Source organism: Papaver somniferum, chromosome 11 (genome assembly GCF_003573695.1).
Source record: "Papaver somniferum cultivar HN1 chromosome 11, ASM357369v1, whole genome shotgun sequence".
Classification (NCBI taxonomy): Eukaryota; Viridiplantae; Streptophyta; class Magnoliopsida; order Ranunculales; family Papaveraceae; genus Papaver; species Papaver somniferum.
The window spans coordinates 114,642,039-114,665,028 of record NC_039368.1 but is presented as its reverse complement, the minus strand read 5'-3'; the positions used below and the strand labels follow the sequence as shown (position 1 = coordinate 114,665,028).

The window sequence follows — 22,990 nt, the reverse complement described above, 5'->3', positions numbered from 1 at the left end:
TTAAGACCGATGTTTCCACTTACTCAAGACGGATTCAGTGGGGTAACAGGTCGTCTGAATATTACTTTAGAAATTGCATTTTGATTTCTAGAAGCAAAAAAATCATAAATTAGTTTAGGTACATAGTTGCAGAACTACTTCTAGAAGAAGAAAAATAAATCTTTTTATAAGGCAAACTTTTTTGTTTTTGTTTTTAATTTCTATATCTGCTTCTAATTCTGACTTATGTTTCTGGAAGAACAAAAATACTTTTAATTCTAGGATCCAAACGCTATAAGTAAATTCTCAAACTTACTTATTATGCATGAGCCACTTTTGCACCCAACAAATATCTAAACAGAGAAAAGCAAATTAGAACGCCTCTTGGCCCTTTCCTTTGTGAAGACATGCGGTGCATTTTCAAAAAGCATTTCACATTTCCGTTGTAAAAGCATTCTAACTTTTAAAGATGCACAAGCTCTGCTTCTAGTATTCAGATAGACTATTAACAACATGAATAGGCGAATGTACACCGAAATAAAATAAATGCATATATCTACGGGGAAATTGGTTCAAATTTTGTAGACCAACCATTTCAATATTTTAAACTGAAAACAATTGTATAGTCCACATACTTCCTGTGGGCGCAGTATAGCACGGTCATGGTTTCTCTTGTAGCCGAGCATATTCTGCGTAAGTTCGAGGTTGATTTTCCTCGGAATGCGCGATATAGGCGAAGCCTCCATGACTAGATCTATCAAGTCCGACCGTTTCTTCCTCGACCGATATCCGTAAGAGCGAAAGCTTATGCAGTGCATAAAATAGAGGTCCCATGGTTACACTTACCCAAGCTACGATCACTGTAATCTCGACCAGCTGAGCACCAAGCAGTCCCCAACCACCACCCATCAACACTCCGAATGGGCGGAGCACACCCGTAGCACCCAAACCCGGTTGGAAAGTTTGGAGTATAAATTCTTCTTTAGCAAATAGTCCTGTAAATATTAGTCCCCATGCGCCACAACCTCCGTGCAATTGAGCCGCTTCTAACGGGTCATCATATTTTAGCTTAAGCGCCAACATATTGAGGCCGATTAAGACCCAGGCTGCGATGAACCCGCAAAGGATCGCTGCCCATGGTTCCACTACAGAGCACCCGGAAGTTATCGCAACAAATCCTCCTAAAACTCCATTGCAAACATCTAATGCATCCCAATGACCCACTAGCAAGCGCCTGCTGAACAATGTGACAATTCCGGCTGTTGATCCCGCAAGCGTGGTGGTTACCGCCGTCCGGCCGATACTGGTCCAGTTACCTTGATCATATGTATTCGGGTACGAAATAAGAATTTTATTGAATGATCCGGGATTGAACCCGAACCAACCAAACCACAACAAGAACGTGCCTAGAATAACTAGAGTGGCGTTATGGCCACGAATCGCCACAGGCTTCCCAAACACGTCGAATCGCCCGACTCGGGGTCCTTCGATTAAAGCTCCCCATAAACCGGCGATTCCGCCGACTAAATGCACAACCCCGCTACCGGCAAAATCAATTGCGCCAGAATTAAACAATAATTCAGACGAATTAGGACTAAGCCAACCACTGGATGACCAAACCCAGTGAACCACAATCGGGTAAACAAATCCAGTGAGGAAAAATGAGAAAACGAGATAAGCACTGAACTGAGTCCGTTCCGCGATGGAACCACTAGTAATACCTGCAACAGCAATGGCGAAAGCCCACTGGTACAAAAAGAAACTGTAGTCATAATTTTCATTCGGAATGTCTTTAAGAGCGAAGAACCGGGAACCGATGAAAGGGTTCGCATCAGTTCCACCGGCACCGTAAGCGAAAGCAAATCCAAAGAGAAAATAAGAAAGGGAACCAACAACGGCGTCCACGACGTTTGTGAGCATTATGTTCATGGTGTTTTTAGCTCTTACTGAACCTGCACATAACATGGCAAATCCAAGTTGCATTACAAAGACAAGGTAAGCAGAGAAGAGTAGGTATATTGTGTTGATTGAATCTGTAACACTGGTTTCCCATGATGTTACAGCCATGGAACTGTTTTTCTTTTCTTTTTGGTGATGATGAGTTGATCTCCAAAAGTGTGGGATGGAAGTGTTATTTGAAGTGGCAATATGTTTGGAGTTATTATGCAAGTTGAATGGCAGCTAAGTATTTAGCTAAGACTGAATAGCGTCCACCCACTTATGGGTCATTTCTGAAAGGTGGATACAAATTCCATACGATACTTAATGGCGGCTAGCCCGCTGGTTTTAACTGGACCACACAAACTCTGCGTGAAAGGAACCGCTTCACATCCCAGACTCACAGTCTAGCTGTCCTCATGTTTCACCAAGATCAAGGTTTTTGGTTCTCCCTCCTCCTCGTGAAACAAGTAAATACTACTAAGGCCCAATAAAAGGAAACATTAGTTACCGACTTACTCATCCAAGCTAATACAACTTTTTTGTAGTGGTGTTTTTGTTATCGGAGGAGTCGATACAACAACAAAGACCACAGGTCCTACAGGATTTGCTCAAAAAGAGAACTTTCTCAAAAGAAAAAAAAAAAACAATTCAAGCTCCGGCGGAGAAAAATACACCGAAATTAAAATACACCCGTTTAGCCCATGAAAAATATCAAGCCCAATACACCAAAAACTTTAAACTTTCAAGTGTTATTTAAACTTCATGAGAAAGTAGATAGAGCAGAAGGATAAACATTTATAATGCTCATAACTCTTTAGTGTATCACAAAAATCATATTAGCCTGATCAACAAATTAAATGTCAAAAGGAAAGCAAAACCTTAAATGCTTTCTTTTAAGTGAAATTAAAAGAGAACCCCGGGTAATATTTTGAAGGGGATGCATTTTACTAGTCAACGCTCGTAAGTACTGGCTAAAGTCTTCATGATCTTGCGCAATGAATACATTATCTTCTCATTCTTCGTCATAAGTTTCTGTTGGTATATTCATAATGTTTTCTCTGATCCTCCATGGCTGGCATACTCTCTGCATCAAGCCAATCATTGTACTCATACTGGTTAACAACCAAAATGAACTTAATTAATCATTTGGGTCAAATTGCACACACAATTTTCAAATGGTCGAAGTAAAAAATACATATACACCGTATAACTGCTTTTTCTACGTACCAAGATTTGAGTGCAACAGTTAAGGACTATATATCTATATAAGTGTGGCAGTCTAAATCTGACAACATAACTCCATGTATGGGAGAAACTCGGTGAGTACTCTCTATTCATGTTCAAATCGCTCCTTACTGATTTTACAGTAAGCTGAATCAAAAAGATGATTTCACCTGCAAGCTCAATAAAGGCATGTTGAGGTATCCATGCACCTAGGCAGAAAAGTATTAAAGAAAGCATGTGTATTTTGGATCATCACATAGATGAAGGTTTATCCGGTTAACCAAGACGACTCATCCTCAGTGCATGCATCACATGTGGTTCACCTGATACTAAACAAACCTAGCATTTTTAGGGGCCACTCAAAAGGAATTAGAGGCCATTCTTTTATTCCCAACCATTGAAGAGGGTTAAGGGGTGTCCTAAAAAGTAGGAAATTGTAAATATTGTCCTTCACCTTTATACTAAATCTAAACCTATATCCTTTATTTTCATAATCATATCATTCCTCTTCTTCTTCTCTTTTCTACCCATTGAATTTTTTTTTCATCGTTTTAATTTTGATTGAAATCAAAAATCGTCGATCAAACTAATTTTGTGATTGATTGTTTAAAATTAAAATCCAAAATTCATTGACCTTAATATTGAAACTTAGAACCTAAAAAAAAAATGAGTTAAACAAACAAAACGGATAAATGATAGTATAGTTGTGATCCAAAGTTAGGATTTTATTGCTTGAAACAAAAATTTGATCAGAATTTTTTCTAGCATTTACAGTAGCAGAAACATAATCGATAGATAATAATCTATTTTACCTACCGATTATGGTTGATGGTCTTTGGAAATGAAGAACATCAACCATAATCGGTAGATAAATTGATTGTTGCCTACCGATTATGTTCCTGCCACTGCTTTAAATTTTCTGTATTAAAATTAAACACAATCGGTAGATAATGAGCATAGTTTACTACCGATTATAGTAGTACCACAAATTCCAAAATTGAATATATTCGGAAGTTAATGTAACACAATTTACTATCGATTATGACTAGTACAAAACTCGAAAATTTGAGTTTTTTTTTTCCAAAATCTGGTTTTTGAGACATTCTATATTCGGAGGTTACCTCCGAATATAGTATTGCCAAGGCTCTATATGCTGAGGCTCATGGTGGTTCCAAACCCCTATATGCCAAGACTCATGGTGGTTCTCATTTGGGAGCCAACACATATTGGGAAGTCAAATGAATTACTTGGTCTTCCGATTATGAAGAGTACAAAACTCAAAAATTTGAGTTTTTTTTCCAAAATATGATTTTTGGGCCACTCTATATTCGGAGGTTCGAGTAACAATTTAAACCTCCGAATATAGTAGTGCCAAGGCTCTATACGCCGAGGCTCATGGTGGTTCGAAAGCCCTGTATGCCAAGGCTCATGGTGGTTCTCATTTGGGAGCCAACACATATTCGAAAGTCAAATGAATTACCTGGTCTTCCGATTATGAATAGTACAAAACTCAAAAATTTGAGTTTTTTTTTCCAAAATCTGATTTTTGGGCCACTCTATATTCGGAGGTTCGAGTAACAATTTAAACCTCCGAATATAGTAGCGCCAAGGCTCTATACACCGAGGCTCATGGTGGTTCCAAAGCCCTATATGCCAAAGCTCATGGTGGTTCTCATTTGGGAGCCAACACATATTCAGAAGTCAAATGAATTACTTGGCCTTCCGATTATGAATAGTACAAAACTCAAAAATTTGAGTTTTTTTTTTCCAAAATCTGATTTTTGGGCCACTCTATATTCGGAGGTTCGAGTAACAATTTAAACCTTCGAATATAGTAGTGCCAAGGCTCTATACGCCGAGGCTCATGGTAGTTTCAAAGCCCTATATGCCAAGGCTCATGGTGGTTCTCATTTGGGAACCAACACATATTCAGAAGTCAAATGAATTACTTGGTCTTCCGATTATGACTAGTACAGAACTCGAAAAATTGTGTTATTTTTTCCAAATTCTGATTTTTGGGCCACTCTATATTCGGAGGTTCGAGTAACAATATAAACCCCCGAATATAGTAGTGCCAAGGCTCTATATGCCGAGGCTGATGGTGGTTCCAAATCCCTATATGCCAAGGCTCATGGTGGTTCTCATTTTGGAGCCAACACATATTCGGAAGAAACATTTTGTTTTTTCAAAAATTCTGATTTTTGCGCCATTGTACATTCAGAAGTTTATGCAAATGCAATATCTTCCGAATATGCTTGTTGCATAACAAACAATGCCATGGCTCTAAGTGGTTCAAAGAGGCGCAAACCTAAGGATTTTTGAAGGTTAGCCAACATACATTCGGAAGTTTATGCAAATGCAATATCTTCCGATTATTACAAGTTCAAAACTAGAAAAATTTTGGTTTTTCAAAAATTCTGATTTTTGGGCCATTGTATATTCAGGAGTTTAGCAAATGACATATCTTCCGAATATGTCTGTGGCAGATCCTACTATGCCATGGCTCTAGGTGGTTTCAAGGGCCATTTTAGAAGGTTAGGCAACATACATTCGGGAGTTTATGTAAATTATATTTCCTCCGATTATTACAAGTTCAAAATTTGAAAAAATCTTCGTTTTTCTAAAATTCTGATTTTTGGATCATCGTATATTCAGGAGTTTATTCAAATGATATATCTTCCGAATATGACTGTGGCTGATCCTACCATGCCATGGCTATAACTCAAAAATCAAAAGAAATGAAAAATAAACAAAATTCATTCAAATACTGCACCCACTACATTCGGGCGCATGCTTCTTATCTTGTCTACCGAATTCATTTGGAGGATAAAAACAATATATTATCTACCGATTATCTAAGGGCAATTTTGCCATTATGAATTACACGGGATAAGGGATGGCTATATTTTATGTTTGAGTGATCTTTTTTGTTTTTTGTTGGCCCTTAAATCCTTTTCAGTAGCCCCTAAAAACGCCACGTAAACAAACACTATGCTCTTTCTTTAACCAAAAATACATAAATGAAGTAAGTTTCTTAGTAGAATTTAGTATTTTCTAATAAAGTGCCTTGTATACTCTTTTTTCACTTTAAAGCCATTTGAGAGAAAGATGACTCACATATACGTGTTAATACAATGGAGTAAATTTGCTTTTCGAAACCGAAATCAAATAATGAAATGGATCGATAAAAAGACGACATATATATGTTAATGCGATGTAGTAAATTTGTTGTTTGAAACTGAAAGCAAGTGATGAAATGGTTCAAATCTTAAAAGGACAGGCTTTTGCTGATGCCCAATTTCATATGTTAGTGATCACAACAGGAAAATTAACGATTGCGTTCATTCTAAAAGAGGCTAAAAAAGGCAAGTGAGACATCAATAACAAAATAATTCAGGTCAAAAAATGAGCAAATGAATAAAAGAACATATATAGCATGTCGCATACCAAATTGAATCATTGACAAAAGGAGCAAACGAATAAGAGAAGAGATGGAACATGTCTCATCTCTAGCTTCCCTCTTAAGCTTAATCAAGGTCATGAATTCTTGACCTATCAGAGACTTTTTATTCCCTATTTTTGACTTATATACCAATTATATCAAAATTTGATATTCCAGATTTTTTTTTTAAATCCCCAAATTTAGACGGACAGAAATGAAATGAAATAGCAGGAATCAGAAAGTAAGTCTCAACGGCAGCAAAGGATTAAGTAGATATAACCTTAGCTTACTGGCACCAAACAACCAAACGTAAGATTAACACGCACTTGAAGAGAATTCTGGATTACAGAATCGTCATTGGACTTAACTAAGTGATTTACAAAACCTAACCACTAAAAAATACAATTCCTTCAATTCACCAACCTACAAAACCAATTTAACAAATCAAACAAACAGACGTATAATTCCCCGAATATATAAAATTTAATAATTGGTATATAGATACCATTTATAATCCTAGACAATACATTATTGATATGATATAATGGACCAGTTATTCATCTTTTGAGTTTCTCTATGACTTTCATATCGAACCTTTTCGTCCCCAACTGCGAAAGTGCTTATTCATGGATGCACATCCCGGAAACTTTTCAAATAACAATATGCCAATTTGATATGCACAAAAACCAAATTTTAAGGTACTTCAGGAAATTCTTTAAGGTACCCGATTACTAGCCGTAGTCAAACATGCATGAATCTCATCGAATAATCAAATCTAATGATACCCAAAATTAACAAAACAGAAAAACATTGTCATTAATATCAATGATATAAGGCATAAATATGGACCGTGGAATAACCTCATCGAGAAGACGTTGAATGGAAGGCAGGAAGTGGGGTAGATATCCGGTAGGTTTTCAGATCATAAAGTCACTGCATCATGGCCAGCACAAACCTCATCCTCATGTAGCTTCAAATCGGTGGACTAACAACACCTTGCTCCCCTAAAGGAACCTGTGTTGTCATTCAAAAGTACACTGATTTAAGATACCCTTTCTGTATAATCCCAATGGTGGACTACCAAGACCATGCCCCTGCCTACTCAAAGAATCCGTATTGATTTTTCGAGTTCCCCCTGTTCTTGGCTAAATCAAGAGAAACAACCTTATCATTCGATTCACGCAATGGTTATTATCTGGCTTGGCATTTCCAAAACCACCCGAGTTGAACGCAATCGAAATAGAAAAAATTACACAGACTTCTAACATACATGTTCAAATCACGACATGGGGTTAACATTGCATGCAATAGTGAACCATTAATAAATTTGTATCACATGGTAAAAATTAACAAATAATAGAAACTCTGAAATCGCGATTAAGGTTTGAGAAAACCTAAAATGGGGAACACTCATGCTATAACATAAGAACCCTATATTAACCTAATAGAAAAGATGCATATAAAAGTTTACTAATTACTGAAATCAATTAAATTGAAAAGAGAATCAATTAAAAGAACAATACCTCGTAAAATCGATTTGATGCACAAAATTGGTTAACAAGCGACATTAATATCTGGAAGAAAAAAAAGTTGATTAGATCAGACAACCAAGCAAAAGAGATAAATAGGGATCCAAAAAGAGAAATGGAGAAAAGGAGATCAGCGGATTTTAGGGTGTGAATAAGAGAAAATCACCTGGGATGATTTCGAATGAGAGAAGTAGCTCTGTTTTTACCAGCAAAACTAAAAAGCAACCACTAAAATATCATCAAACTGATCACCTCGTCTTTAGACGGCGTTATTGAATGTTAATTTATCGCCGCTAAAGCAAAGAGAAGCAGAACCAACATCTGCAAGGCACAAACCAAATGCCATCATAAAGATGTAATATTCATTATTATTATTATTATTATTAACAACAATAAATATACGAATAAAAAAGCACGAAGAAAAAACACTAGGGGGAAAAAACTCACCACAAAAATAACGTGACCCCAACCTTGCTTGAGCATTTTATATAGATATCATGAGCATGAAATTTCCAGAAAAACAAAACCCCGAAATAAGTAAAAAAATATTTAATTTAAGGAATAAAATCGTGATAGCCATCAAAATCTTTAAAATTTGGACATCTATATTATCTCCATATCATCGTAATTAGTTGTTGGAAACATTTAAGTATACAAAATCTGGGTTATATCAAGACATAACAAAATTAAAAATCCACCTTATTTAATCAAACTTTTTTATTTTATATCATTTTTTTTAATTATGGTATAAACAAAATTAAGAAAAATAACATGAAAATGATGTTTACTAATTCGACAATATTGCCCGATTTTTTGTATGATTTTTTTTGTATGAGCCTGTTTTTTTGTTTGCTTGATTTTTCGTATGCTAATCAATATTTGCTCCCATTTTTCTGTTTCAAATTCTAACGATTGCGTAATTTTTTGTTGTCGAACAGGATCAACAATAAAGTTATTCGCAAGAAAGACACATCGTACGATCAAAAGGTTAGTACCCACGACCAATTTAATCATTTTTTTTAAAAGTTTCTCATCATCGGAAGTGTAATATTCATTGAGAATAACTTATTCGTTAGTTTCAGTTTGATTTTAATTGATAGAATTGTAATTAGGAAAATGGAGATTCGAAGAATTGTAACAGGACATTGGACATTTTCTTTAATTTATTAATCTTATGATCAATGATGTGATTTATTGCTTGATTACTTTTGTGATTGATGCATGATTAATTTAGTTTTTGGGTGAAACCGTGAATGCATTATGCATGACTTTGTTATTTTTGGTAATATTTTATTCTTTGAGACAAATTATCATTGGCAACAAAAAATATGTTTCCAAAAAAAAATAAATCGTTTTCAAGATTTTGTTAACCGAGGCAAAAATATTTTTCAAGATTTAGTTATCTTATGTTTAGAAAAATAATATTCTATTAGTTTAAATTCAATATTTTATTATTAAAAAAAAGTAAATGGTGGGGCCGGAATCAACCAGAAGCTAGAATCAAAGTGGAGCTCCGGTGAATGAGAACGCTTTAAAAAACTCTGTTATTATATAGAGAATAAGGTCATATTAAAAGAAAAAAGCAGAACCAAGGATCAAACCAAGGTCATTAGAGAGAAGATTTCGTACACATTAAAGTGTCTCAATTACTCAAAACTAAATTAGGATCGACAAACTTAAAGGTATCGTTGTTGCAAGACCATAAGACTACCAGTTGCTTAATCGAGTTAATACTTTCTGTCCCACTCTTCTGTTGTTCTCCAACCCTTACATTCCCCTCCTTCCACAAATTCCAACATATCGTGTAGTGTAAGTTTTTGCATACATCATTTCCTTTATCTTGCAACATATTCATAGATCACGCTTCAAACAGTTGAAGCAATATTCTTGGCATGGGCCAAGTTATCTTGAACGCTTTAATAAAATACCTCCAAATCTCGAAGTAGTACAGACAGTGCATGAACATATGTTTGCTGACTCTTTATCGTCATTGGACAAAACACATTGGTCGCTATCACTGTTTATACCATGACGACGCAACATAACCCTGATTGGAAGAAAATCATGGAATGTAGCCCATAACCCAAAGTATAAAACTTACTTTGTTGGGTATGTTACCTTTCCAAAGAAACTAGTTGAAACCGCAGTCGTCATGGCCACCTGTAAAGCTTTCATAACACCTCAGTGAGTAGAAAATTTTCATTATCTCCATGTCGTCATCCGCCTTTACCAGATCAGGTACGTGATTTAAATCTTAGCTTAATAGATCCCATTCTAACTGCTCATTCATGTTTAGTAGCCCCTGAGCTTGCAGACCAATATTTATTCACTATCATGTCGGAAATCGTCGCATCCTTCACCTTGCAGCCTTGAAGACAGTCGGAAACAAGTCTTGCAATATTCCCCTATCTATCCAGACATCCTTCCAAAAATGAATACCTTTCCCATTTTTGATCGTAAATATCATCATGCTCTGGACTGTCGGTACCATGTTGATAACATTCTTCCACAAACTCATACCTTATAGCTTATTATCCACATAAGGGATTAACAATTCACTAATGTGTGTAAATTTCTCATTCACGATCTTCCTCTTAAGGCTATTTTTGATGTTCGAAAATCTCCAAACCCACTTGAGTAGATTGATTGGTTTATTTTTCTCAAATTTCTCACACCTAGACCCCCATTCTCCTTCGACACACAAAACTTCTTCCATGAAACCTACAACAGTTTCTTTCTACCTACCACCGCACCCCACAGAAAGTTGCGCATAATTCTTATCATTATTTTTCCACACTCATCAAAAGGTGAAATAATAACAAGTAATAAATTGGTAAGCTCGCAAGGAAACTCTTAATAAGGGTTAATCTACCTGCTTTATTAAGTTGCATTTTCTTCCACGAAGCCATCTTTTGTTCCATTCTATTCAAAACATGATTTTAAACTGACGTGTTGCGCCAATGTGCTCTTATTGGCATTCCAAGATAGGTGAATAATTTTTTTTTCTGTTTTACAACCTAGTTCTCTAGCTAGAATATCAATTACCCCTTCGGCTCCCACACTGATCATAATAGTCTTATCTAAGTTAAGTTTCAAACCTGTAATAGTTTCAAACATAGCCAAATTTATGAAAATACGGATAACTTCCTCCACCAAAGTATCAATAAAAATAAAAGTGTCATACGCAAATTGAAGATGAGAAATAATAGAGTTGATCTACCACATAGAAACCAGAAAGTTGTCCACTCTCAACCGTATTTTTTATTAATTTAGAAAGGATTTCTCCCACCAAAAGAAACAAATACGAGTGTTGATGGGGGAAAACGATTTGCTGGTTTTCTATAGAGCGAAGATATGACTGAGCGATCGAAAACTCCTCAACCGAGCAAACTGCCTAACCTCAAACAGATGCACTGCACGTGAGTGCTTCTAAGTTCGAGAGATCAATATGTAGGACTCCGGCCTAAACCAAGTCAATGGCCGTTCTAGAGTCAATTCGGTCACGAAGAAGGAAGATAGTTGATCTGTAGGAGGGAAACTGAGAAGTGTGTGAGATCAATGATGATATGTGAATGTGTTGTAGGTTTCTGATGAATAAGTTCGAACGATTGAGAGAGTGTTGCTCACTCGATGATTCTTGGTTAGACGATGGATTGTCTAGTCAATATCTCTGGATTTTTTGTGTATTTTCGTATATCCTCAATCATGGATTCAGAGACTTATTTATATTGCTGGAATGTAAACACCTAGGTAGTCAATATCGGTTGTACATGCCGATATTACAGGTTTTTATCAGATATCAGAAAAAACCTATACGATATTGAAAATATCGGCGATAGAAAGACGAAATGATATTATCGGTAGTACAGACCGGTACAGATCGATATATCGATTTTACTTGTACACCGATAATATCGGTTTCGTGAATAAATTTTTTATCAACATGCATCTAGTCTTTACACACAAGTACAATGTCAATTGGAGAAGGTAAAAAGCCCTAATATTATTATAAAATCAATGAATATATGTTAGGATATAAGATGGAAACCATATTTCGATTGCAAGGCATGGAAATATAGAAGATAAATATGAAGGATAAAAGAACAAATTACTGGCATAATGGGACAACAATCACAACGTTGTCTAAGAGCTTCTACAATGACATTGTGTGGAGATAAATGTCAAAATCCACCTAGAATACACATCCATTTTTTCTAAAATCATTCTCCAACCATGATGTCTTAAACCAATGTATAAATGACTTCGGGTAGACATTGTCAAAGTGAATGTCTAGTTTTAGACATTCGCCTTGACATTGTCTACTATTCTAGTCAGCTTTTACTTAATTAAATTGATTTTAATATATTAACTAATTAAATTGACTTCAAGATTTTCTGTGTATGTTTCTGACGTTTCAATCTGAAAATGATTTCTATGGTCTCAACAAACAATACTTTATAGCAGGAATACAGGTAACAAAAGCTTGAGGGTTGTATCCCACTCAAGTTTTTGACTTCTAAACCTTTAATCAAGTAGTATACATCGGCCTTTACAGCACAGTATATTTGTTAAAGCACAGTATATTTGTTAATTTTAAAATGTGGGTATGTTTAACTTAGATCATATTTGTGAAAGTTATGGTGGTGATGATGGTGAATCTGCTTCATGTGAGTCAGATGATATGCAATGTGGGTCAGGTGAATTAGGTAATAAAGATTTCAAAAAAGTGAAGTTGAGTCAGATGATATGAACTGTATAGAATTCACTTAAACTTAATCAATAATATTAACTAATAAATGAGATCAGGAAACAAGTGAAGGAACGTGAGAAAAGGCTGACCGCCGAACGTAATAACTCAAATAGATATCAGGACGTCTTAGTACTGGTGTTGTATGCTTATAGCTCGAGGTAAATGGTTATTAATTTGATTACCAGTTCAAATATGAAGTAGAGGTTCTACTTACCGGTGTAATTTTGAATACTAGCTGCAAATGGTTTTTGTTTTTGTTCTTGCATAAAGTTTATTTTAGTAATCAAATTTATCTTGTTAATGCCCATGTTTCGTTTTCTTTGCTGAGGTATTCAGGTTGGTGACCAGGTGTTGATGGTGGTTTTTAGTTTAGGGTTAAAATCGTAAAACCTTACATCTGACATGACGTCACTACGACCACTAGCACATTTATTGAATCATTCAACATGCCTACGTAAAAATTACTGGGGTACTTTTTTTTTATATACGTTATATTCCACGACAGAACCCTCAATACTGACCGGAAACATCTCCGCGCCAAGGCATGCCAACCATGCCAGCCGCACCACAGTGCCAATGGCATCCCATGCCAGCGACATCCCCGCGCCAAGGCATGCCAACCATGCCAGCCGCACCATGGTGCCAATGGCATACCATGCAAGCCACTTCTCCGCGCCAAGGCATGCCAACCATGCCAGCCGCACCACGGTGCCAATGGCATGCCATGCCAGCCACATCTCTGCGCCAAGGCATGCCAACCATGCCATCTGCACCACAGTGCCAATGACATGCCATACCAGCCACTTCTCCGTGCCAAGGCATGCCAACCATGCCAGCCACTTCTCCGCGCCAAGGCATGCCAACCATGCCAGCCGCACCACAGTGCCAATGGTGTACCATGCCAGCCACATCTCCGCGCCAAAGCCATGCGGCCCTACCACCATGCCGTTGGCTGCCAAACGAAGGGTTGCAACAATCAACGACTACCCTTCCATCTTAGATGCAGATCTCAGCCGTCCAAGTTCGCCACCTAACGCATGGCAACTTCCGGCCCAAGTCCAAACATCACGGTTTATGCCAAAACCCGAATTTTGGTCGCGCCTAAAACATGCCAAAGCCATGCCGGCCCTACCACATGCCGCTGGCTGCCAAACGAAGGATTGCAACAATCAACGGCTTCCCTTCCATCTGAGATGCAGATCTCAGCCGTCCAAGTTCGCCACCTAACGCATGGAAACTTCTGTCCCAAGGCCAAACATCATGGTTTATGCCAAAACCCTAATTTTGGTCGTGCCTAAAACATGCCAAAGCCATGCCAGCCCTACCACATGCCGCTGGCTGCCAAACGAAGGGTTGCAACAATCAACGGCTACCCTTCCATATGAGATGCAGATCTCAGTCGTCCAAGTTCGCCACCTAACACATGGCAATTTCCGGCCCAAGGCCAAACATCACGGTTTATGCCAAAACCCTAATTTTGGCCGCGCCTAAAACACGCCAAAGCCATGTCGTCCCTACCACATGCCGCTGGCTGCCAAACGAAGGGTTGCAATAATCAACGGCTACCCTTCCATATGATATGCAGATCTTAGTTGTACAAGTTCGCCACCTAACGCATGGAAACTTCCGGCCCAAGGCCAAACATCACGGTTTATGCCAAAACCCTAATTTTGGCCGCGCCTAAAACATGACAAAACCATGCGGCCCTACCACCATACCTCTGGCTACAAAACGAAGGGTTGCAATAATCAACGGCTACCCTTCCATATGAGATGCAGATCTCAGCCATACAAGTTCGCCACGTATTGCATGGCAATTTCCGGCCCAAGGACAAACATCACGGTTTTACCAAAACCCTAATTTTTGCCGTGCCTAAAACATGCCAAAGCCATGCCGTCCCTACCACATGCCGCTGGCTTCCAAACGAATGGTTGCAACAATCAACGACTACCCTTCCATCTGAGATATAGATCTCAGCCGTCCAAGTTCGCCACCTAACGCATGGAAACTTCCGGCCCAAGGCCAAACATCACGGTTTATGCCAAAACCCTAATTTTGGCCGTGCCTAAAACATGCCAAAGCCATGCCGGCCCTACCACATCCGCTGGCTTCCAAACGAAGGGTTACAACAATCAACGGCTACCCTTCCGTCTGAGATGCAGATCTCAGCCGTCCAAGTTCGCCACCTAACGCATGACAACTTCCCGCCCAGGGCCAAACATCACGGTTTATGCCAAAACCCTAATTTTGGCCGTGACTAAAACATGCCAAAACCATGTGGCCCTACCACCATTCCGCTGGCTACCAAATGAAGGGTTGTAATAATCAACGACTATCCTTCCATATGAGATGCAGATCTCAGCCGTACAAGTTCGCCACCTAACGCATGGAAACTTCCGGCCCAAGGCAAAACATCACGGTTTTTCCAAAACCCTAATTTTGGACGCGCCTAAAATATGTCAAAGCCATGTCGGCCCTACCACATGCCACTGGCTGCAAATGAAGGGTTGCAACAATCAACGACCACCATTCCTCTTGGGATACGAATCTTAGCCATACCAACTTGCCACCAAACAATTTATGGCAATCTCTTGGCCACGACGCCAAAACCCTAATTTGGCTGTGCCAAGAGCATGCAAGCACTGCAACCATGCCGCTGGTTTCCAAACGAAGGGTTGCAACAATCTACGGTTACCCTTCTTTCTGAGATGCATATCTCATCCTTACAAACCTGCCACCAAACGACTCGTGGAAATAACTTGGATGCGATTCTAACTCTTGGTCACTGCACCAACTTGGCTGCGATGCTAACTCTCTGGTCACTGCACCAACCTGGATACGATGCCTATTCTTTGGTCATGGCACCAACTTTCTACAAACGCCAAAACCTTTGGCCATGCCACACGTAGCAACATGCTACACGTTTTCCACGAAAACAGTCGAGACATCAAAACATGTCACAAACTGGGGGATGCTCATCAAGGTATTGGTATGGCGGTTTACAGAGTGTGGCGTACACTACGCCCGTTACAGGAAAGTATCATAAGGATGAGGCGATTAGTAAATACAAGAAGTAATGGTGAAACGTCTCCTTCATTATGGAAACATCAATTCCAGGCGTTACCCGTTACCATTTTCTTCCATTTACTCAACCGTTTCCACTTCTTACGAGACCAGGGTACGTTTCATTGCGACTTGTATAATTAGGTCTCACATATTTATACCAAAGACAGGTGTTTGGTCAGGAGAATACAACACTCAGAAATCACTTGTTAGATTTCCGATATGTTAGCTTTCCACTTTCTGATACAAGTCGTCAAACAACTACTCTTCCATAATCAACTATTCTGGTGTCAACACTCTCTTCGTTTCCCTCCCTAATACCAACCCTTCTCCTTCACTTTGTGACCGAAGCAAGTCTGGAACGGCCATTTCTTGGTTTAAGCCTGATTTGTACAGATTGATCTCTCGAATCAAAGTACTCCCTTGCAGTACATTGTTTAGGGTTTAGACTTGTTTCTCACCCACACACCCGAAATTACCAAAATCAGCAGAAACTGTTTTCACCCTCAAACAATTGGCGACCACAGTGGGAGATCAGTCTCTCGGTTACAGTATCAACTTCTATTTTTCAATTTAGTCTTTCAATTCCAAACTCAATATGGTAGAACTTAGATCTGGGTCAGCAACGTACCCTGAGAACACCAGCGCGGAAACCGTCCCTGTTGCTAAAACTCCTTCCAGCGGCATTAATACGCCTCCTACTAATCCCAGCAGCATGGAAAGCTCTCCTTCAGGTCTTACACCGCCAATCACCATGGCCATATCTGCTTCCACCCCCAACGCTTCTACGCCGCCTACCAATCCAAGTAACACATAAAGTGTTCCTTCAGGTGTTACACCACAAGTCACCAGGGCCAGAGCTGCTGCTGCCGCCCCTAATGCTTCATCGGGTATGGCGCCTCCGACCATCACCATGACTACATTTACTCCACCATCAAGACTTGAAACCGGAGGAGCCATAGGAAGCCTCCCTTATATCACCATTGCTGATTTGATGGAAAGACAGGAGGTTCTTGCTAGAGCCCAGATGGACATGGCCTCGACTCAGAAAGAAGTACTTGTCTTTCTCAAGACCCTAACGGAGCGACTACCACAGGAGCCGCACCATCCAGATTCGATGAGGAACACCTCCAATACCCCTGGCGCTGGCACCTCAGCAGGGCATACCTTTGTAGACGAAGAAACACATGCCAGAACCCCATTGGAGAGAAATCAACCGTCCAATTTTGTCATGCGAGAAGATTTAGAGCAACTTCTTTGGAATTGAATCAAAAGTGATGATGTAGACATGCATCAACATCAACCCCCTTATACGCCTGAAATACAAAGAATTCCTCTTCTAAGAGGATACACTTCTCCTCAATTCACCTTATACGACGACACTGGTAATGCACGTGAACACATCTCTCGATTACTGAAGTCCCTAGGCGAACACGAATACAACCACGTCCTCCGTCTGAGGGAGTTTTCGAAGTCACTTACCGGAAGAGCATACACGTGGTACAACATCATCACACCAAACAACATCTCCAACTGGGGTGACATGGTTACAACTTTCTACAAAAAGTACTTCTTCGTGACTGAGCAGGTTACCTTCTCGGATCTAGGAAGGATGTTCCAACGAGATAACGAACATCCAAATGATTTTGTCAAGAGATTCAGGGTTCAAGCACTAGACTGTCACGACCCAAAAGTGACCGAACATCAATTGGTGAATTCTTGCATCAATGGTATGGCTCCCATATATCGCGCCTTACTAGAAAATCTGTGGTTCCAGACGTTATCCGAACTCCATGAGGCTGCCAAAAGATCGGCCACGACGGCACCAGCGTTGTTAGAAAGAACCAGGCCAATTAGAAGCGAGGACGTATGCGAAACTCGAGGAGGTAGACGTCTCGTCAACAAGCAATACAACACTGGTCCCTCCTCTGTGAGCGTAGTGGACGAAGAAGGGAAAAGGAAGGCCTCAGTGGCAGATCAATAACCTAAGCGCGCGACACCAGAACAACGGGCGACTCCGCCACGGAGGGTCGCCGCTAAGGCTCCCATGCAACGTCATGAAGCTGGAGAAAATGCCCTGGATTTCCCGTTCCCGATCGAGGAAGTGATCGAACTCTTAGAGGCATGGATCTAGGACGATGTCATCAGACTACCACCCCCCAGACGCCCACCGACCGAGGCAGAGATGGATCACCCAAAATACTGCCGCTATCACCGGTTTGTTCACCACCCGACCAGCGACTGCAACAGACTAAAGCATATCTTCAAGGAGAAGGTAGAAGCGGGGGACTTCAGCTGGGAAATGAGGGAGTGCATAGAGATCCCCTTCCAGTCAGAAATTGCGGAATCTCTAGGGACTCTGTACATGAAACTGTACAATCCATGATGCAGCATGTGTGCGAAATTCTCTACCTTTCCAAGACGCAGCGTCAAGACATCTTCACGGCCCTCAATCGTGTTGTCTCGGGCAAACGACTTTTTTCGGTTACGAAAGCTACGCCAGATGCCCCGGCTCTTTTAGGGGACAGCGCTGAAAAATACAACCGGGACTTCTAACCACGGCCTATCTAAGGGGCACTGAGCTTGACAACACATTGATCGATGCAGCCTCTGACTTCAATATCATTACCATCAAGACTCTGAGAGATGCAGGAATTTTGAAGCAAGAGGTTACCTACTCCCCAACCACGGTCAAGAATTCGTAAGGAGAAGCAATGAACGCATACGACTACATTAACCTCGAGACAAGGTGGGAGACGTTATAACGCATAAAAAATTCTACATTGTCAAAGAACTAGGTTATGACATGATCCTGGGGCGCTCGTGGGTATTTGACAACGAAGCAAAATTGGGAGCATCCCCTCTGCCAGTGTCGACACCCGAAAGAGTTTCCAACAAGCCGTCCAACCTGCTGCGGTATCAACAACTTACGAATGGAACTAGATCACCTGGAGAAAACCCGCTGGCGCATGCTCATAGATTCCAAACGCAAGTAAGCCTGGTCAAACAACCTTCTCTACAACCAGTCACTTCTTCTCTTAGCCCGTCATGGGGACTTGGTCCGATTATCAGTACGGACATTGTTAAGAGATATGAGTGGGACGCTGGGCCTTTCAAGCGCTTCACCAAGAATTTGGAAGCTGCAATTGAACATGACGAGACCAAGAGTCAAGCGGTTACACGACGCCCAAAGTTTCAGATTGGAGACATGGTAGTAAAGGAAACCTCATTTCAAGTCGAAAACATAACGGTGAAGATAGCTGTTCGGACTGATTCATCCGAAGAAAAGGAAGACGAGCCATATCTGGTGAAATTTGTTCTTTTGGGAGGTTACTGCAAACTCATCAACACTGACAAGTTTGAACGTATAACAGTTCACTCGCGATGGCTCAAGCCCTTCAATACCTAAAGCACGGTGCTACTTCCTCCTCCAGCGTTTTCCCTTTAGTATTTTCTTCAGCGATTTCCTTTTCCACTCAATATTTGTATTACCTCCAAGATGAATGCGCCGCTTGCATTCTTAATTAGGTTTCCGATTTCTATTTGAAGCATACTTTTCCTTTCAAACGAGTTTTCTGGATCAAAAAAAACAAACAAATAAATCCTGAAACATCGTGAAACTATTACCCATCAAATCACGACAAGAAAAGCCGAAACCCTGCAAAAGATGCTTTACTCGAAACTTTGAAGGGAAGAATATACAAGGAATCATCAGACGACAGGAAAGGTATGGAATATCAAACAACCTATTTCGATAAAGGTTTTGGATCCTTTCGAAAAAGTGATTGTATTCAAAGGATCTAAATAAGCAGGATGTTATTTGGCGAAACCCTAACTTCGCCATGAATACAAAGAAGATAAAAATGAGTCTGTGAAACATAAAAGCGGCTAAATGCCAAAGAGGAACGACAAAAATGGAAACTGGTCATCAAAAGCAGACGCCCGGATCGCCAACGCCTCTGTCAGAGCCCTTTCAAGCACATTCCCCAACAATATTTCGGACAACAAACGTTCCATTCAGAAGTCGCCTCCGTAACAGCAACTCCAACATCCCACCCGGAAACCGCCTCAAGAGCAACAGTTTCCGCCTCCTGTCCAACGCCCACTTCGGCAACCGTCTCAGCATATGCCACCACAGCTTCTCCAACGTCCCTGACAACAATTTCGGCGTCCACTCCCAAAGCTGCTTCAGTTTCGTCAACCACAACAGCGTCTTCCTCGGAAGCTTTTTCAGCAGGATTTCGAGGATGTCCCGGTTCATTCGCACTAGAATCAAGGATTATGACACCATCTCGGTTAGGGAAATTAAGCTGGCTCTCCCCTAGAAGTTTCACAGACTCAGTCTTCCACCGTTTCAACCGAGGGGCGATTCGTTCAGCCCTAGCATTGGGCTGTGAAGAAGTTTTGTTGCCCTGAGGTATCTCAACGCGCTGGAATGCTTCACCATCTCCCTGCTTTTCCTCCATGTACACCAGAGTCATGAAAGCCTGAGCATGCATCCGGACTCCACATAAATAGGTGAAAGGCATGTCCTGAATAAGTTCGCCAGTTTCACGAAACAGAGAATTAATTCTGTCAAATGCCTCCTCATGAGAAGAAGACCAGTTTTCGTCTAACCCAAAGCTTCTCTCCGAAGAGTCAGAGGTACGTTTGTCACTGGAAGATCCCATTATGTACTACAAAATCAAAAGATGGGATAAGTTTTCGCTCTATCTACACCAGCAATCTACACGAACAAGAAAACAGAGTGAGGAACCAGGAGAAAGCACGAGAAGATACCTTTGAAGAGGATAGACGTGATTTCAAGATGATCTGTACGAACGAAGGATTCAAGATCGCCTCTTTTATTCAGCAGAGCGATGAAATCCGAAAAAGGAAAGCTTTCTACTAGTCGTGAATTAAGGCATGATATCGGCTGGAAAATATATTTGTCTATGCGTGTCAATTAGGTCTTGATAACAAAAAAAACCCCGTAGAAGTACGTGTTTGGAACACGCTGGCCTGCGTTATCGCTTCTTCTCTACTGCCAGCCCCGGAACTTGGAAGCGAAACCAACAGTATAACATGAGGAGGAAAGCTAACACCTTTCATATGGACGTGATACTTTTGGATATGAATAAGGAAAGGATTTCCTATCTGAACCACGCATGGAAAGAGGCAACCGGATCTGCAAGCGACGCAAAAAGTCCGCGCCACGCCAAGACAGCGCTATGCCAAGACAGCGCTCATCCCAAGTCGATCCAACGCTAACGGCTCCATTCCAAGCCGACCAACGCCAACGGCTCCGTTTTAAGCCACACCATGCCAACGTCCTGCCAAGCCAAGCCAGCAGCCAACAACTCCACGTTCCCTAGCCTAGCCAAGCTGAGGCCAACTGTTTGCATCCCGGACAGCAACCACCACTACTACTTCGCGGCCTAGCTAGCAGCGCCTCGAGCAGAATCTACGCAAAGACACCAGCGCAAGAATGACGAATTCTCCTTACCTCCCGAAAAAGGTTAGACGGATCTTCCTGACCATCTCTTCATGACTTGCCGTTTCGATTTCGTCCTTTTCTGTCACCATCTTATGCTTACCTCGCAACAAAGCGCATGTTCCGAGCTAAGAAGAGGACTTAATGTTGATGGTGGTTTTTAGCTTAGGGTTAAAATCGTAAAACCTTACATCTGACATGACGTCACTGCGACAACTAGCACATTTATTGAATCATTCAACATGCATACGTAAAAATTACTGGGGTACTTTTTATATATACGCTATATTGCACGACAGAACCCTCAATACTGACTGGCAACATCTTCGCGCCAAGGCATGCCAACCATGCCAGCCGCACCACGGTGCCAATGGCATACCATGCCAGCCACTTCTCCGCGCCAAGGCATGCCATGCCAGCCACATCTCCGCGCCAAGGCATGCCAACCATGCCAGCCACTTCTTCGCGCCAAGGCATGCAAACCATGCCAGCCATGCCAGCCACTTCTCCACGCCAAGGCATGCCAACCATGCCATCCGCACCACAGTGCCAATTACATGCCATGCAAGCCACTTCTCCGCGCCAAGGCATGCCAACCATGCCAGCCACACCATAGTGCCAATGGATTACCATGCCAGCCATATCTCCGCGCCAAAGCCATGCAACCCTACCACCATCCCACTGGATGTCAAATGAAGAGCTGCAACAATCAACGGCTACCCTTCCATCTGATATGCAGATCTCAGCCGTCCAAGTTCGCCACCTAACGCATGGCAACTTCCGGCCCAAGGTCAAACATCACGGTTTATGCCAAAACGTTAATTTTGGCCGCGCCTAAAACATGCCAAAGCCATGCCGGCCCTACCACATGGTGCTGGCTTCCAAACGAAGGGTTGCAACAATCAACGACTACCCTTTCATCTGAGATGCAGATCTCAGCCATCCAAATTCGCCACCCAACGCATGGCAACTTCTGGCCCAAGGCCAAACATCACAGTTTATGCCAAAACCCTAATTTTGGACGCGCCTAAAACATGCCAAAGCCATACCGTCCCTACCACATGCCGCTGGCTGCCAAACGAAGGGTTGCAACAATCAACGACTACCCTTCCATCTGATATGCATATCTCAGCCGTCCAAGTTCGCCACCTAACGCATGGAAACTTCCGGCCCAAGGCCAAACATCACAGTTTATACCAAAGCCCTAATTTTGGCCATGCCTAAAACATGCCAAAGCCATGCTGGCCCTACCACATGCCGCTGGCTGCCAAACGAAGGGTTGCAACAATCAACGGCTACCCTTCCATCTGAGATGTAGATCTCAGCCGTCCAAGTTCGCCACCTAACGCATGGAAACTTCCGGCCCAAGGACAAACATCACGGTTATGCCAAAATCCTAATTTTGGCCACGCCTAAAACATGCCAAAGCCATGCTAGCCCTACCACATGACACTGACTGCCAAACGAAGGGTTGCAATAATCAACGGCTACCTTTCCATCTGAGATGCAGATCTCAGCCGTCCAAGTTCACCGCCTAACGCATGGAAACTTCCGGCCCAAGGCTAAACATCACGGTTTATGCCAAAACC

At 41.1% G+C, this 22,990-nt stretch overlaps 1 protein-coding gene and 1 long non-coding RNA gene across 3 annotated transcripts; both read right to left on the bottom strand.

The window, feature by feature from the left end:
* Window positions 1-401: 401 nt before the first annotated feature.
* Window positions 402-2,113, bottom strand: LOC113320253 (ammonium transporter 1 member 3-like). Its single transcript, XM_026568179.1, has one exon. The coding sequence runs from the start codon at window positions 2,044-2,046 to the stop codon at window positions 640-642; it is 1,407 nt and encodes a 468-aa protein (XP_026423964.1). The 5' UTR covers window positions 2,047-2,113; the 3' UTR covers window positions 402-639.
* Window positions 2,114-6,619: 4,506 nt separating this feature from the next.
* On the bottom strand, window positions 6,620-8,450 carry LOC113323776. Of its 2 annotated transcripts, XR_003347836.1 has the most exons (4): window positions 8,282-8,450; window positions 8,110-8,160; window positions 7,447-7,600; window positions 6,620-7,009 (listed from the first exon to the last, which is right to left on the bottom strand). It is a non-coding gene; the product is annotated as an uncharacterized LOC113323776 (long non-coding RNA). The 2 variants fall into 2 exon arrangements; XR_003347837.1 differs by lacking the exon at window positions 6,620-7,009 and having other exon boundaries at window positions 7,378-7,600.
* Between the last annotated feature and the right edge of the window lie 14,540 nt (window positions 8,451-22,990).